The sequence below is a fragment of the Microcaecilia unicolor genome, chromosome 2 (assembly GCF_901765095.1).
Source record: "Microcaecilia unicolor chromosome 2, aMicUni1.1, whole genome shotgun sequence".
Lineage (NCBI taxonomy): Eukaryota > Metazoa > Chordata > Amphibia > Gymnophiona > Siphonopidae > Microcaecilia > Microcaecilia unicolor.
In genome coordinates this window covers 643,255,590-643,272,334 of record NC_044032.1, presented here as the reverse complement: position 1 = coordinate 643,272,334, position 16,745 = coordinate 643,255,590, and the positions used below count along the sequence as shown (strand labels likewise).

Sequence of the window (16,745 nt, the reverse complement as noted above, 5' to 3'; positions counted from 1 at the left end):
GATATTTAGGTATCACCGTATCTGATAAGACCAAAGACTTGTTCTGTTAGCGCTACAAGGCATACGCATCGCTGTACACCATACACAAAAGACAGTCCCTGCTCAAAGAGCTTACAATCTAGATACTTATCTTAACATGGTGGGGAAGAATAAAAACACTGCAGATGATCCTCCCCAGCTTTTTATTTTATTTTATTATCTGTGCAATTACCAATAGCTATTCCATCTAAGAAATTCAAGCAATGGGACAAACTACTGAGAGGCGTTATGTGGGGAAGGAAAAGACCCAAGATATAGTGGACTACATTACAACAAGATAAATTTATCAGGCAGCTTGGGGGTTCCTAACCTCAAATGGTACCACCAGGCTGCTATAATGAAGTCTGTTAAAGACCACTACATAGAATGCCCCTCAGTACACTGGGTTCAACTTGTGAAACACTGTATACATCCCTACTCTATATTTGACTTTAGTAAAGCTCAAAGTAGAGACTTGAGCGACAAAGATTGTAAAATCACTGAGCGTGTTTTCCTTCAATCTTTGTGGGACACTTGGAATCTGGTGAAAAGGGTTTATCAGAAGGTAGGTAGAAGGCACCCATTCAGTGCTTTCAAGGACTACCATCCATGATCTACGGGCTCTTTTACTCTTTGAGAAAGATTGGCGGGGAATTGCCAGATGATGGAAAGATAAATCAGGCCACTCGGCCCTGTGGCAAGAGATTGTAAGAGAACTCCAAATATATGACAAGCTAACTTTGGAAATTCGTGGACGTGGGCATGAATACACTAAGGTGTGGAGTGTTGTACAGTTCTGACCACGTCTCTGAGTTTTAGGTGCATAGACTACTGATCATCTTGAACAACTGCAGTACAATGGAATCTACTAGGTTAACCTCCCCCCCCACCCCCCAATCATTTCCTAAGAAATTATGATTTACAATAGCACAGTTTATCTTCGTACTAAATGCTGCCACTGATTTGTACTATGTTAGACCTTTTTGGATTGCTTTGTTTACTTTTTATTTGTATGGGGAGGGGGGATAATGTAGATTTGTGAAGTGCATTTTGTATTATTGTCATCTTAAATGTTCACTCATTATATTCCATTGAAATTGAATAAAGAATTAAAGTTAAAAAAAAAAAAAAAGCAGACTTCAGGCACAGTTTCCCAGCAAACTAATACTCCTGTTCACCCAGGGCAGTATGGTGCAATGAAATTTAATATAGACAAGTACAAGGTGATACACATTGGAAAGAATAATCTGAATCATAGCTACCTGATACTAGGATCCACTTTGTTGGAGGTCAGCACTCAAGAAAAAGATCTAGGTGTCATTGTAGATAATACACTGAAATCTACTCAGTGTGCAGCGGTGGCCAAAAAAGCAAACAGGATCTAGGCATTATTAGGAAAGGGATGATGAATAAGACCAAAAATACTATAAATGCCTTTATATCGCTCCATGGTGTGATTGCACCTTATTTTATTTGTGAGATTTATATCCCACATTATCCCAAACAAGTTTGAGTTCAATGTGGCTTACAATAAACAGTATAGGATGCATAACAAAGAATAATGCATAAGAAAGTAATTCGTTGTAAGAATCCAATTTTACAATACAATACAATATCATAAACATACTGGGATAGCTATGGATGTTTAACATTCAGAAAATCTATTATGAATGAGAAATTGTACATGAAGTAAAGAGAAAGTTAATGGTAAATAGAGTAATGACCAATTCAGGTAATAATTATTCTCCGAGGACAAGCAGGCTGCTTGTTCTCACTGATGGGTGACGTCCACGGCAGCCCCTCCAATCGGAAACTTCACTAGCAAAGGCCTTTGCTAGTCCTCGCGTGCCCATGCGCATGCGCGGCTGTCTTCCCGCCCGAACCAGCTCGTGTTCGTCAGTCTTCTTTTGTCCGCGCTCGGTACAGGCGAGTTTGCGCCGTTTGCGCCCCTTAAGTTGACCCTCGCGCATCTTTTGACTTTTCGCTTAAAGAAAAAAAAAAAGGGGGGGATTTCGGAGAAGGGCCTTTCGGTCTTTTTCCCCTTCCCGTATTTCCAGTTTTTGGCCCCGTTAAGTTTTCTTTCGTTTTCGGGGTAGGCCCTTTGGAGGCCTTGGGTCGAGTTTTTTCTCCCCCTCTTTTTGGTGCCCTACCGCAATTATGAGTTTTGATTTCGCCGGCGTGATTTTTCCGCCCATTTCATCGAAGTCTCCCAGCGGCTTCAAGAAGTGCACCCAGTGCGCCCGGGTAATCTCGCTCACTGATAGGCACTCGTCGTGTCTTCAGTGTCTGGGGGCTGGGCACCGCCCGCAGGCCTGTAGTCTTTGCGCCCTTTTACAGAAAAGGACTCAGGTAGCGAGATTGGCCCAGTGGAACATTTTGTTCTCGGGCTCTTCATCGGCACCGGGAGTATCGAGGACGTCGACAGTGTCAAGACCTCCGCCCTCGGCCGCGACTGTATCGGTTGCATGGAGGCATTGACCCTCTGCATCGTCGGGGCCCGGAAGGCGGCGTCGGTGGTACCGGGACCTCCACTAGTGCTGATGTCGTCGGACGGTGGTGCTTCGACTGGAGTGCAGGTGAGGGCTGTCCATTCCCCTGCTGGTGGCGGTGAGCCTTCGGGTGGGTCTCCCCCTACCCTGAGGGCTCCTGCGGTACAGCCCCCCCGAGACCGACCTTCTTCGGCCTCGGCCCCGAGGAAGCGACGGCTGGATTCTACGTCCTCCTCGTCGGTACCGGGAAGCTCCAGTGACGTGCTTCGTTTGAAAAAGTCAAAGAAGCATCGACACCGGTCTCCTTCCCGCGTCAGTACCGAGAGCTCTGGGTTGCCGAGGGAGTTGGCACCCAGTAGGCATCGGCACCGGGAGGACCGCTCACCCTCTGTTCAGGAGGTGTCGATGCGCTCCACCTTGGACAGCCCGGAACAGCCTCCACGCCCGGAACAGACTCTGACTTCGACACCTGCATCGGTTTCCATGTCTTTCTCCACAGCCGCCCTGCACGAGAGTCTCCGGGCCGTTCTCCCAGAGATCCTGGGAGAGCTGTTGCGCCCTTCCCCTCCGGTACCGGGGGTGCTTGCGCCTCCGGTACCGTCGAGTGAGGCGCCGGCTGGCCCCTTGCCCGGGGTGAGGTCTCCGACATCGGTGCCGCTTGCGGTACCGACTGCGGTCGCCTCCCAGGAAGGCTCCCCGACGACATCGGCGGAGGGAGCTTCGCCGGTGCGGGCGAGGGAGTCTACCTCTCGACGCTCCCACCGTGGCCGTGTTTCCACGGAGTCGAGCCGGGCACGGCTTCAGACACAGGTTCATGAACTTGTGTCTGATACCGATGGTGAGGCCTCGTGGGAGGAGGAGGAGGACATCAGGTATTTCTCTGACGAGGAGTCTGATGGCCTTCCTTCTGATCCCACTCCCTCCCCTGAAAGGCAGCTTTCTCTTCCCGAGAGTCTGTCTTTTGCGGCCTTTGTCCGGGAGATGTCTACGGCCATCCCCTTCCCGGTGGTTGTGGAGGACGAGCCCAGGGCTGAAATGTTTGAGCTCCTGGACTATCCTTCTCCACCTAAGGAAGCGTCCACAGTACCCATGCATCATGTCCTAAAAAAGACATTGCTGGCGAACTGGACCAAGCCTTTAAGTAATCCCCACATTCCCAAGAAGATCGAGTCCCAGTACCGGATCCATGGGGACCCAGAGCTGATGCGCACTCAGTTGCCTCACGACTCTGGAGTTGTGGATTTGACCCTAAAGAAGGCTAAGAGTTCTAGGGAGCATGCTTCGGCGCCCCCGGGCAAGGACTCTAGAACCTTAGACTCCTTTGGGAGGAAGGCCTACCATTCTTCTATGCTCGTGGCCAAAATCCAGTCTTACCAGCTCTACACGAGCATACACATGCAGAATAATGTGCGGCAGTTGGCGGGCTTGGTGGACAAGCTCCCTCCTGAGCAAGCCAAGCCATTTCAGGAGGTGGTCAGGCAGCTGAAGGCGTGCAGAAAATTCCTGGCCAGAGGGGTGTATGACACCTTTGATGTTGCTGTCCAGGGCCGCTGCTCAAGGTGTGGTGATGCGCAGACTCTCATGGCTGCGTGCCTCCGACCTGGAGAATAGGATCCAGCAGCGGATTGCGGACTCGCCTTGCCGTGCGGACAATATTTTTGGAGAGAAGGTCGAACAGGTGGTAGAGCAGCTCCACCAGCAGGATACCGCTTTCGACAAGTTCTCCCGCCGGCAGCCTTCAGCTTCTACCTCCACAGGTACACGTTTTTATGGGGGAAGGAAGACTGTTCCCTACTCTTCTGGTAAGCGTAGGTACAATCCTCCTTCTCGACAGCCTGCGGCCCAGGCTAAGCCCCAGCGCGCGTGCTCTCGTCAGCAGCGTGCGCCTCAGCAAGGCCCCTCGGCTCCCCAGCAAAAGCAAGGGACGAGCTTTTGACTGGCTCCAGCAGAGCATAGCCGACATCATTGTGTCAGTGCCTGGGGCGATCTACCGGTCGGGGGGAGGTTGAATGTTTTTCACCAAAGGTGGCCTCTCATAACCTCCGACCAGTGGGTTCTCCAAATAGTCCAGCAAGGATACACCCTCAGTTTGGTTTCCAAACCTCCAAATTGCCTACCGGGAGCTCAATCCTACAGCTTCCAGCACAAGCAGATACTTGCAGAGGAACTCTCCGCCCTTCTCAGCGCCAATGCGGTCGAGCCCGTGCCATCCGGGCAAGAAGGGCTGGGATTCTATTCTAGGTACTTCCTTGTGGAAAAGAAAACAGGGGGGATGCGTCCCATCCTAGACCTAAGGGCCCTGAACAAATATCTGGTCAAAGAAAAGTTCAGGATGCTTTCCCTGGGCACCCTTCTTCCCATGATTCAGGAAAACGACTGGCTATGCTCTCTGGACTTGAAGGATGCCTACACACACATCCCGATACTGCCAGCTCACAGACAGTATCTGCGATTTCAGTTGGGCACATGTCACTTCCAGTACTGTGTGCTACCCTTTGGGCTCGCCTCTGCGCCCAGAGTGTTCACGAAGTGCTTGGCTGTAGTAGCAGCGGTGCTTCGCAGGCTGGGAGTGCACGTGTGCCCCTATCTCGACGATTGGCTGGTGAAGAACACATCCGAGGCAGGAGCTCTACAGTCTATGCAGATGACTATTCGCCTCCTGGAGCTACTGGGGTTTGTGATAAATTATCCAACGTCCCATCTTCTCCCAGTGCAGAGACTCGAATTCATAGGAGCTCTGCTGGATTCTCGGACGGCTCGTGCCTATCTCCCAGAGGCGAGAGCCAACAACTTGTTGTCCCTCGTCTCGCAGGTGCGAGCGTCCCAGCAGATCACAGCTCGGCAGATGTTGAGATTGCTGGGCCACATGGCCTCCACAGTTCATGTGACTCCCATGGCCCGCCTTCACATGCGATCTGCTCAATGGACCCTAGCTTCCCAGTGGTTTCAGGCTGCTGGGGATCTAGAAGACGTGATCCACCTGTCCACGAGTTTTCTCAAATCCCTGTATTGGTGGACGATTTGGTCCAATTTGACCCTGGGACGTCCTTTCCAAATTCCTCAGCCACAAAAAGTGCTGACTACGGATGCGTCTCTCCTGGGGTGGGGAGCTCATGTTGATGGGCTTCACACCCAAGGAAGCTGGTCCCTCCAGGAGTGTGATCTGCAGATCAATCTCCTGCAGTTACAAGCGGTCTGGAACGCTCTGAAGGCTTTCAGAGATCGGTTGTCCCACCAAATTATCCAAATTCAGACAGACAACCAGGTTGCCATGTATTACATCAACAAGCAGGGGGGCACCGGATCTCGCCCCCCTGTGTCAGGAAGCCGTCAGCATGTGGCTTTGGGCTCGCCGTCAGGGCATGGTGCTCCAAGCCACATACCTGGCAGGCGTAAACAACAGTCTGGCCGACAGACTGAGCAGGATTATGCAACCTCACGAGTGGTCGCTCAACTCCCGAGTAGTGCGACAGATCTTCCAGGTGTGGGGCACCCCCTTGGTAGATCTCTTTGCATCTCGAGCCAACCACAAGGTCCCTCAGTTCTGTTCCAGGCTTCAGGCCCACGGCAGACTGGCACCGGATGCCTTCCTCCTGGACTGGGGGGAGGGTCTCCTGTATGCTTATCCTCCCATACCTCTGGTCGGGAAGACTTTGTTGAAACTCGAGCAAGACAGAGGCACCATGATTCTGATTACTTCCTTTTGGCCGCGTCAGATCTGGTTCCCTCTTCTTCTGGAGTTATCCTCCGAAGAACCGTGGAGATTGGAGTGTTTTCCGACCCTCATCACACAGGACGAAGGGGCGCATCTGCATCCCAACCTCCAGTCTCTGGTTCTCACGGCCTGGATGTTGAGAGCGTAGACTTTGCCTCTTTGGGTCTGTCAGAGGGTGTCTCCTGCATCTTGCTTGCTTCCAGGAAAGATTCCACTAAGAGGAGTTACTTCTTTCTATGGAGGAGGTTTGCCGTCTGGTGTGACAGCAAGGCCCTAGATCCTCGCTCTTGTCCTACACAGACCCTGCTTGAATACCTTCTGCACTTGTCTGAGTCTGGTCTCAAGACCAACTCTGTAAGGGTTCACCTTAGTGCAATCAGTGCATACCATTACCGTGTGGAAGGTAAACCGATCTCAGGACAGCCTTTAGTTGTTCGCTTCATGAGAGGTTTGCTTTTGTCAAAGCCCCCCGTCAAACCTCCTACAGTGTCATGGGATCTCAATGTCGTTCTCACCCAGCTGATGAAACCTCCTTTTGAGCCACTGAACTCCTGCCATCTGAAGTAGACCTGGAAGGTCATTTTCTTGGTGGCAGTTACTTCAGCTCGTAGAGTCAGTGAGCTTCAGGCCCTGGTAGCCCAGGCTCCTTACACCAAATTTCATCATAACAGAGTAGTCCTCCGCACTCACCCTAAGTTCTTGCCAAAGGTTGTGTCGGAGTTCCATCTGAACCAGTCAATTGTCTTGCCAACATTCTTTCCCCGTCCTCATTCCTGCCCTGCTGAACGTCAGCTGCACACATTGGACTGCAAGAGAGCATTGGCCTTCTATCTGGAGCGCACACAGCCCAACAGACAGTCCGCCCAATTGTTTGTTTCTTTTGATCCCAACAGGAGGGGAGTGGCTGTGGGGAAACGCACCATATCCAATTGGCTAGCAGATTGCATTTCCTTCACTTACGCCCAGGCTGGGCTGGCTCTTGAGGGTCATGTCACGGCTCATAATGTTAGAGCCATGGCAGCATCGGTAGCCCACTTGAAGTCAGCCACTATTGAAGAGATTTGCAAAGCTGCGACGTGGTCATCTGTCCACACATTCACATCTCATTACTGCCTGCAGCAGGATACCCGACGCGACAGTCGGTTCGGGCAGTCAGTGCTTCAGAATCTGTTCGGGGTTTAGAATCCAACTCCACCCCCCTAGGCCCATGTTTATTCTGTTCCAGGCTACACTCTCAGTTAGTTGGATAAATTGTTAGGTCAATGTCAGTTATATCCTCGCCGTTGCGAGGCCCAATTGACCATGTTTGTTGTTTTGAGTGAGCCTGGGGGCTAGGGATACCCCATCAGTGAGAACAAGCAGCCTGCTTGTCCTCGGAGAAAGCGAATGCTACATACCTGTAGAAGGTATTCTCCGAGGACAGCAGGCTGATTGTTCTCACAAACCCGCCCGCCTCCCCTTTGGAGTTGTGTCTTCCCTTGTCTTGTCTTGCTACATATGGGACTGACGAACACGAGCCAGTTCGGGCGGGAAGACGGCCGCGCATGCGCGGTGCGCATGGGCGCGCGAGGACTAGCAAAGGCCTTTGCTAGTGAAGTTTCCGATTGGAGGGGCTGCCGTGGACGTCACCCATCAGTGAGAACAATCAGCCTGCTGTCCTCGGAGAATACCTTCTACAGGTATGTAGCATTCGCTTTTCAGGAATTTGAAATCAAGGGTAATGTATAACGTTCAGTAAAGAAAAAGAAATTAATCAAATAGAAGAATTCACTGTTAACTTTTTCTAATTGAGTTTAGATGTCAGGTCATTTATGAAGGATCCTTTTGATAAGTCTTTTGAACAATTTAGTCTTTAGTAGTTTCCGGAAGGGTGTCAAATCATGCTTTTTTTTTTTATGGCATTCTGTAGTGCATTCCATAGTTGTGTACAGATGTAGGAGAAGTTAGATGCATATATTGATTTGTATTTAAGTCCTTTACAACTGGGATATTGGAGGTTCAAGAATGTGCATGATGAACTTTTTATGTTTCTTGCTGGTAAGTCTATGAGATCTGACATATCGGGGCTTTGCCATGAATAATTTTGTGAACCAGGGTACAGGTCTTGAATGCAATGTGATCTCTTAGTGGAAGCCAGTGTTATTTTTCTCTGAGGGGCTTAGCGCATTCATATTTCGCTTTTCCAAATATAAGTCTGGCTGCAGTGTTTTGGGCTGTTTGGAGTTTCTTAATAATTTGTGCTTTACATCCGATATAAATGGAATTACAATAGTCCAAATGGCTTAACACCAACGATTGCACCAGATTGCGGAATACCTCCCTTGGAAAGAAAGGTCTGACTTTTTTTAGTTTCCAGATCGCATGGAACATTTTCTTTGTACCATTTTTCAACGTGACTTTCTAGAGTAAGATTTCGATCAATTGTGACTCCTAGGAGTTTCAAGGTGTCCGAGATGGGAAGAATGTGATTTGGAGTATTAATATTAGAATAATTGATCTTGTTATATTACGATGAAAGGATAAGGCATTGTGTCTTCTCTGCGTTAATATATATATATTTTTTTATTTGTACCCCACGCTTTCCCACTCATGGCAGGCTCAATGCGGCTTAGGTACTTATTTGTACCTGGGGCAATGGAGGGTTAAGTGACTTGCCCAGAGTCACAAGGAGCTGCCTGTGCCTGCAGTGGGAATCGAACCTAGTTCCCCAGGACCAAAGTCCACCACTCTAACCACTAGGCCACTGCTCCACTCCACTTTAATTGAAATGAATCCACCCATAAATTCATTATTTGGAAGCTGTGATTGATTTTATATGCGATTTCTGTTAAATCATTTTTGAATGGGATGTATATCTTGACATCATCTGCATAGATGTATGGGTTAAGGCCTTGGTTGGATAAAGACTTGGCCAGTGGTGTCATCATTAAGTTGAAGAGAGTTGGTGAAAGCGGCAATCCCTGAGGTACTTCACATTCCGGGTTACATGGTAATGATGTAAACGATCTTGATGTCACTTGGTATGTTCTTGCGGTTAGGAAGCCAGTAATCCAATTCAATACATTTCCTCCAATCCTGAAATATTCTAGGATGTTCAATAAAATATTATGACTAACCTTATCAAACGCGCTGGACACGTCAAATTGTAAGAGGAGAACATTGTTGCCAGCTGCAATTATTTGTTTAAATTTGGATAAGAGTGTTATTAGTACTGTTTCTGTACTATGATTAGCCCAAAATCCTGATTGAGATGAATGTAATATTGAGAACTTATTTAAGTAATCTGTAAGTTGTTTAGTAACTAGACTTTCCATTAACTTAACAATAAGAGGAATGGAAGCAACCGGGCGGTAATTGGTTATATCATTTATTTTTTTCTTTGAATCTTTAGGAATTGGGGTAAGTCGCTCAAAAGAGCATGGTTCGGGATAAGGTATCTTTCAAAGATATCACCATAACAGGGAAGATAGAGTATCCTGATAGTGAGGTTGCAAAAGAGATTGTAGTAGATCGGGTATCTTTAAATAACAATAAAAATCAGACAAAAGATTGCCAATTAATACTGTCAAGTACTAAGCATGATGTACTTAGGAACAACAAATATAGTTTGAAATGTCTATATGCGAATGCCAGGAGCCTAAGAAATAAGATGGGGGAGTTGGAATATATTGCACTAAATGAAAAATTAGATATAATAGGCATCTCTGAGACCTGGTGGAAGGAGGATAACCAGTGGGACACTGTCATACCGGGGTACAAATTATATCGTAGTGATAGGGTGAATCGGATTGGTGGAGGGGTAGCATTGTATATTAACGAGAGCCTTGAATCAAATAGATTGAAAATTCTGCAGGAAACAAAACACTCCTTGGAATCACTGTGGATTGAAATTCCATGTGCAAAGGGGAAAAGGATAGTGATAGGAGTGTACTACCGTCCGCCTGGCCAGGACGAACAGACGGATGCGGAAATGTTAAAGGAAATCAGGGACGCAAACAAACTGGGCAACACAATAATAATGGGGGATTTCAATTACCCGCATATAGACTGGGTTAATGTAACATCTGTACACGCAAGGGACATAGGATTTCTTGATGAAATCAAGGACAGCTTCATGGAACAGCTAGTTCAGGAGCCGACAAGAGAAGGAAAAATACTAGACTTAGTCCTTAGTGGTGCTCATGATCTAGTGCAGGGGGTAACGATACGAGGGCCGCTTGATAACAGTGATCATAATATGATCGGTTTTGATATTGGCATTGAAGGAAGTGAAACTAGGAAATCAAGTACGCTAGCGTTTAACTATAGAAAAGGTGATTACGACAAAATGAGAAAAATGGTGAAAAAAAGACTGAAAGGAGCAGCTCGCAGAGTAAAAAACTTGCATCAGGCGTGGATGCTGTTTAAAAACACCATCCTGGAGGTTCAGGACAAATATATTCCACGTATTAGAAAAAAGGGAAAAAAGACTAAACGTCAGCCGGCGTGGCTAAACAGTAAGATAAAGGAAATCATTAGAGCCAAAAAACAATCCTTCAGAAAGTGGAGAAGAGAACCAACTGAAAGTAACAGGATAGATCATAAGGAATGCCAAGCCAAATGCAAAGCGGAGATAAGGAGGGCAAAAAAGGACTTTGAGAAGAAATTAGCGTTGGAAGCAAAAATACATAGTAAAAATTTTTTTAGATACATTAAAAGCAGGAAACCGGCCAAAGAGTCGGTTGGGCCGCTGGACGAAAATGGTGTTAAAGGGGCGATCAAGGAGGACAAAGCCGTAGCGGAGAAATTAAATGAATTCTTTGCTTCGGTCTTCACCGAGGAGGATTTGGGGGGGACACCGGTGCCGGAAAGAATATTTGAAGCGGGGAGTCGGAGAAACTAAACAAATTCTCTGTAACCTTGGAGGATGTAATGGGTCAGTTCAGCAAGCTGAAGAGTAGTAAATCACCGGGACCTGATGGTATTCATCCCAGAGTATTAATAGAACTAAAAAATGAACTTGCGGAGCTACTGTTAGAAATATGCAATCTGTCCCTAAAATCGAGTGTAGTACCGGAAGACTGGAGGGTAGCCAATGTTACTCCGATTTTTAAGAAGGGTTCCAGAGGAGATCCGGGAAATTATAGACCGGTGAGTCTGACGTCGGTGCCGGGCAAGATGGTGGAGGCTATTATTAAGAATAAAATTGCAGAGCATATACAAAAACATGGACTGATGAGACAAAGTCAGCACGGATTTAGTGAAGGGAAGTCTTGCCTCACCAATCTAATGCATTTTTTTGAGGGGGTAAGCAAACATGTGGACAATGGGGAGCCGGTTGATATTGTATATCTGGATTTTCAGAAGGCGTTTGACAAAGTGCCGCACGAAAGACTCCTGAAGAAATTGCAGAGTCATGGAATCGGAGGTAGGGTATTATTATGGATTAAGAACTGGTTGAAAGATAGGAAGCAGAGAGTAGGATTGCGTGGCCAGTATTCTCAGTGGAGGAGGGTAGTTAGTGGGGTCCCGCAGGGGTCTGTGCTGGGTCCGTTGCTTTTTAATGTATTTATAAATGACCTAGAGATGGGAATAACTAGTGAGGTAATTAAATTCGCCGATGACACAAAATTATTCAGGGTCGTCAAGTCGCAGGAGGAATGTGAACGATTACAGGAGGACCTTGCGAGACTGGGAGAATGGGCGTGCAAGTGGCAGATGAAGTTCAATGTTGACAAGTGCAAAGTGATGCATGTGGGTAAGAGGAACCCGAATTATAGCTACGTCTTGCAAGGTTCCGCGTTAGGAGTTACGGATCAAGAAAGGGATCTGGGTGTCGTCGTCGATGATACGCTGAAACCTTCTGCTCAGTGTGCTGCTGCGGCTAGGAAAGCGAATAGAATGTTGGGTGTTATTAGGAAGGGTATGGAGTCCAGGTGTGCGGATGTTATAATGCCGTTGTATCGCTCCATGGTGCGACCGCACCTGGAGTATTGTGTTCAGTACTGGTCTCCGTATCTCAAAAAAGATATAGTAGAATTGGAAAAGGTACTGCGAAGGGCGACGAAAATGATAGTGGGGATGGGACGACTTTCCTATGAAGAGAGGCTGAGAAGGCTAGGGCTTTTCAGCTTGGAGAAGAGACGGCTGAGGGGAGATATGATAGAAGTGTATAAAATAATGAGTGGAATGGATCGGGTGGATGTGAAGCGACTGTTCACGCTATCCAAAAATACTAGGACTAGAGGGCATGAGTTGAAGCTACAGTGTGGTAAATTTAAAACGAATCGGAGAAAATTTTTCTTCACCCAACGTGTAATTAGACTCTGGAATTCGTTGCCGGAGAACGTGGTACGGGCGGTTAGCTTGACGGAGTTTAAAAAGGGGTTAGATAGATTCCTAAAGGACAAGTCCATAGACCGCTATTAAATGGACTTGGAAAAATTCCGCATTTTTAGGTATAACTTGTCTGGAATGTTTTTACGTTTGGGGAGCGTGCCAGGTGCCCTTGACCTGGATTGGCCACTGTCGGTGACAGGATGCTGGGCTAGATGGACATTTGGTCTTTCCCAGTATGGCACTACTTATGTACTTATGTATAATTATTTGTTTAAATTTGGATAAGAGTGTTATTAGTACTGTTTCTGTACTATGATTAATCTGTAAGTTGTTTAGTAACTAGACTTTCCATTAACTTAACAATAAGAGGAATGGAAGCAACCGGGCGGTAATTGGTTATATCATTTATTTTTTTCTTTGAATCTTTAGGAATTGGGGTAAGTAGTATATTTCCTTTATCCATGGGGAAGAATCCATGTTGGAGCATAAAATTTAAGTAGGAGCTGATCTCTGTTAAGAAACGGTGAGGGGCAGATTTTATTAGATAACTGGGACAAGATTCCAATTTGCAATGGGACTTGGGCGAATCTATTGATTGCTTGGGTGACTATTTCCTCCGTCAATAAATCGAAGTTTGTCCAGATTCTGTCTGCTGGGTATTCATCGGTGGTAGGGTCCAAACAATTCATGAATTTTTCATAATCTGTAGCATTTATAGATTTTTCATAATCGGTAGCATGTATAGTTTGTAAATTCAAGATGGTTAAATAAATAAATGTTAAAAAGTTAAAGGAATTAAGACAAGTTACTGGGGATAGGTAATAAATATTGTAACTTTTTGAGGGAATTTCTCAAGAGGGTAGGATATGAATATTCATTAGGGGTATCCTGAAAATCTGTCTGGCTAGATGTGTCCTGAGGACTGGGTTGAGACCCCTGGGCTGTAGTGAAGGTGCATTGGAGGTAATTGCATGGTAATTGTTTATATTCATGACAGTAACTTAATAAATAGTATGATCAGATGTTTTACCCATTATATAGAAAAAAATGGCTGCTGTCTGTTTCCCATCAAATTGATTAGCTTCTTGAAATTCAGCTTATAAGTCATTCCATTTCTTTTAAGGGGGTTGAGTAGGTCAGCATTAGAAATCTCTTGTGTACAAATTCTTTTGAGCTGTTAAAATGAAATACTCATTTTTTTTTTATTTTTGACATTCAGGTGTGCCTTCATCCCACTCATTGGAAACTGTACTACTGTTTAACACTCAGCCTGTATCTCCAGATGCTCCCCAGATTGAGGATTTGAAATGGCATTCCGCTTTCTTCAGGAAACAGTTGGGTTCATCCTTGGCCCGGTCAACGAAGACCTCTCTTGAAAGAGAGCGAACACAGAATAGGTTGGGGAACATTAACAGAGCACCACACAGGCAGCCCAGCTTGTCTCTTCGGAAGGAGGATAAGGATGTTTCTGACAGCCTATTGGTCCACAGAAAGAGCTTTGCAGAGGCCAGAATTGAATCAGTACAGCAGAAAAACAGAATACTTATGCCAGAGCACAGAAAAAGAAGAGATAGCCGGCCTCAGTGTGAGGTGGTTAAAGTGGAATTGAAAGAAAAGTCTGCCAAGCATGATCACAAGCCACTGAGGCCTGCAGAGCTGTGTCAAAGACAGTTGGAGAACAAGAGGGCTTTTAACTACCTTGGTGGTAAATCTGCAGCAGCCTCTAGCCAACGGAGACCCTCTGGGGAGACTGTGCCTAAATGTAATGGGCCTCTGATCAAAGTACACAACCAGACTCCAGTCAAAGTGCCTACTGCACCCACAAGTCCAGTGAAAAACTGGGGAGGCTTCAGAATTCCAAAGAAAGGGGAGAGACAGCCTCAAGGACAGGTCAAGGAGGAGCCCTGTCGCCAGAACTCTAACTACCAATTCTTGGGCAAAGTTTCTTCCAAAGAGAGGACAAAAAGCAGGCTCAAAACAGATAGTGAGAATGACGGGTACATCCCTGATGCTGAAATGAGTGACTCAGAGACAGAGGCAGCCGAGAAGTGTAGGCAGCAAAGGCTGACTCCAAACAGTGTCATCAGTAGAAGGTATGACACAGACATTATCAGGAGAAGCATCTTAACCTCTTGATAGGGCAGAGGAGCACTGTCACCAGCATCACTGCCTGTGTTTTCAAAAACTCTTTCAGGTCAATGGATTGACCGACTGATGACCAGCTGTTACGTGCCGTATAAACACATTTACTTGCACTTGGAAGCCTCTGATTCTTTCTCTTTCATTTTGTTTCCACAAGCCATTCACTACATTCTTTGAGAGATTGAAAAGTTCTTTGAAACTTTGTGGTGGAAACAGTCTGAACAATGTACTTTGGATGTTGCTTTATGGAGCCTTCTGTTAAACACTAAAAAAAAAAATCAACCCAATGTATATATTAATATTCATTGAAGAGTTGAGAAGACAAGCTGCTCTTGTTCCAATTAGTTCATAGCACTTGTGTGTGTGTTTTTTTAATCCTTAGAAAGCACAACCACTTAATTTATAGCTAGTGTACTAAATCCAGAGTGGTCACTGGAGAATCTTTATGCATTGCTAACCCAGTAAATTCTCATTTGTTTGACTCTGGCTGGTGTTGCGTCATATTTTATGGCTGAATCTTCTAAAACACTTGCTGCAGTAAAGAGCTTCCTGAAAAGGAAAGAGGTTACATGCAGATGCAGCAAATGGCAGTAAATGTCAGCAGCCGTACAAGCCCTACCAAATAGGTATATGTGATGGTACATTCTGGATGGCTTTGATTCAAGTTTTTTTTCCCCTGCAAGTTATAGATAGCAGTTTGATATTCCACCTTGCACATTACCAACAAAATAAGGGGGAGGGAGGACCTGTACATTTCAGTCTTATGAATCATTTGTTAGATTTGTATAATGTGCTCAAGGGCTGAAAACAGGCCAATTTTTTTTAGATATCTACCATAAATATTCATCAGATAACATTTGCATGCAATTGATCTGAGAACCAGGTTATTGTGCATAGCTTGGTTACCAAGAAAAGTATTTCTGTTTTTCAGCCCTTGCTTTGCAACCATGATTTTTGATTTTCTGGATCCTACCTGTTAAAGCATAATTTCTGATTCTGCTGGACTGATACTTTTAACCCGGGGTGAAAAAAAAGTTTAAAACAACCCTGGTGAATGAACCATAGAGTACTATAAACTTTTCAGATTTACTGCGTGATGTAAAATGAGTTTCTTTCCAGAGCAGATGATATGTGATGAGGAGTAATCATTCCAAATTAATGGTGTATAAATCTGTAATCTTATAAGGCAATAACTACTGAGTAAGCAATAACAGAATTCCATTTTTTGATTTGCTTTTGAATTTAAATTTAGTCCTTTAAGACTTCTTTTTTATTTTTAAATGTGCATGTGCTAGTCATAAATCTATGTGTGGATTTGCAGGCAACAGCAGTTGAATCAACATAGGCCTAAGGAGAGCTATGTCAGAAAAAGGTCAAACTTGAAAAAAAATCACACTTTATGCATTATATGAATGCAGTGTTTTAAAATTTTGATGTGGCTCTGCATTTAATTTTGAGTCTTCCAGATGAGAATGATGATGATTCAGTTCACAAGAAACCAAGGGCTTATACAGCTTCCATATGGCTATGCAACTTACCAGACTTATCAAACACCTAAATAGGATGCATCTGTCATGTATGTCCAGATTAACTTTGAAAATTTTTTTTGTTGTTTAATTTAAACCATGATATTTAATGGGAAAATACATCAGAAAAGGAGGTTTGTCTTTGGTCACAGACCTCTTCTTCCTCTGCTCGCTGTTACTTTGGGAAACATTGAGGAACCTCCAGTAAGGAAAAATAGTTCCTATCTTGCAGAGAGGCATTTTTCTGTTTTAAAAATAAGTGGTTTATAAAGAAGATCAAAAGTATGTGTTTTTTAAAAAAACAGCAGTTAACACAGCTCAGCTCTTGTTTAATGAGAATAACCTCTTGGACTTCAAGCTGATTGGACAAACCAACAGAGACTGAAATCATTACAATGCTGAAGTCTAGGGTTGTGCGGGTTGTTTCTTTTGACTTATTACTGCAAAAATACAAAACGTTTAATTTTGAGACACTGCTACAACAGTACAGTTTATTTTGTTAACCTGAGTGTAGACTGCCTGCCATCATTTTTCCAT

At 45.3% G+C, this 16,745-nt stretch overlaps 1 protein-coding gene across 2 annotated transcripts in view; it reads left to right on the top strand.

Annotated features, from left to right (window-relative positions):
• The window catches only part of JADE1 (jade family PHD finger 1), a 348,115-nt gene extending 332,049 nt beyond the window's left edge, over nucleotides 1-16,066 (top strand). For both annotated transcript variants that reach the window (XM_030191739.1, XM_030191738.1), the window contains one exon: nucleotides 13,760-16,066. In XM_030191739.1, the coding sequence (XP_030047599.1) occupies nucleotides 13,760-14,676 (917 nt within the window). In that variant the 3' untranslated portion in view covers nucleotides 14,677-16,066. The remainder of the gene's footprint in view (nucleotides 1-13,759) is intronic.
• The last annotated feature ends 679 nt before the right edge of the window (nucleotides 16,067-16,745 follow it).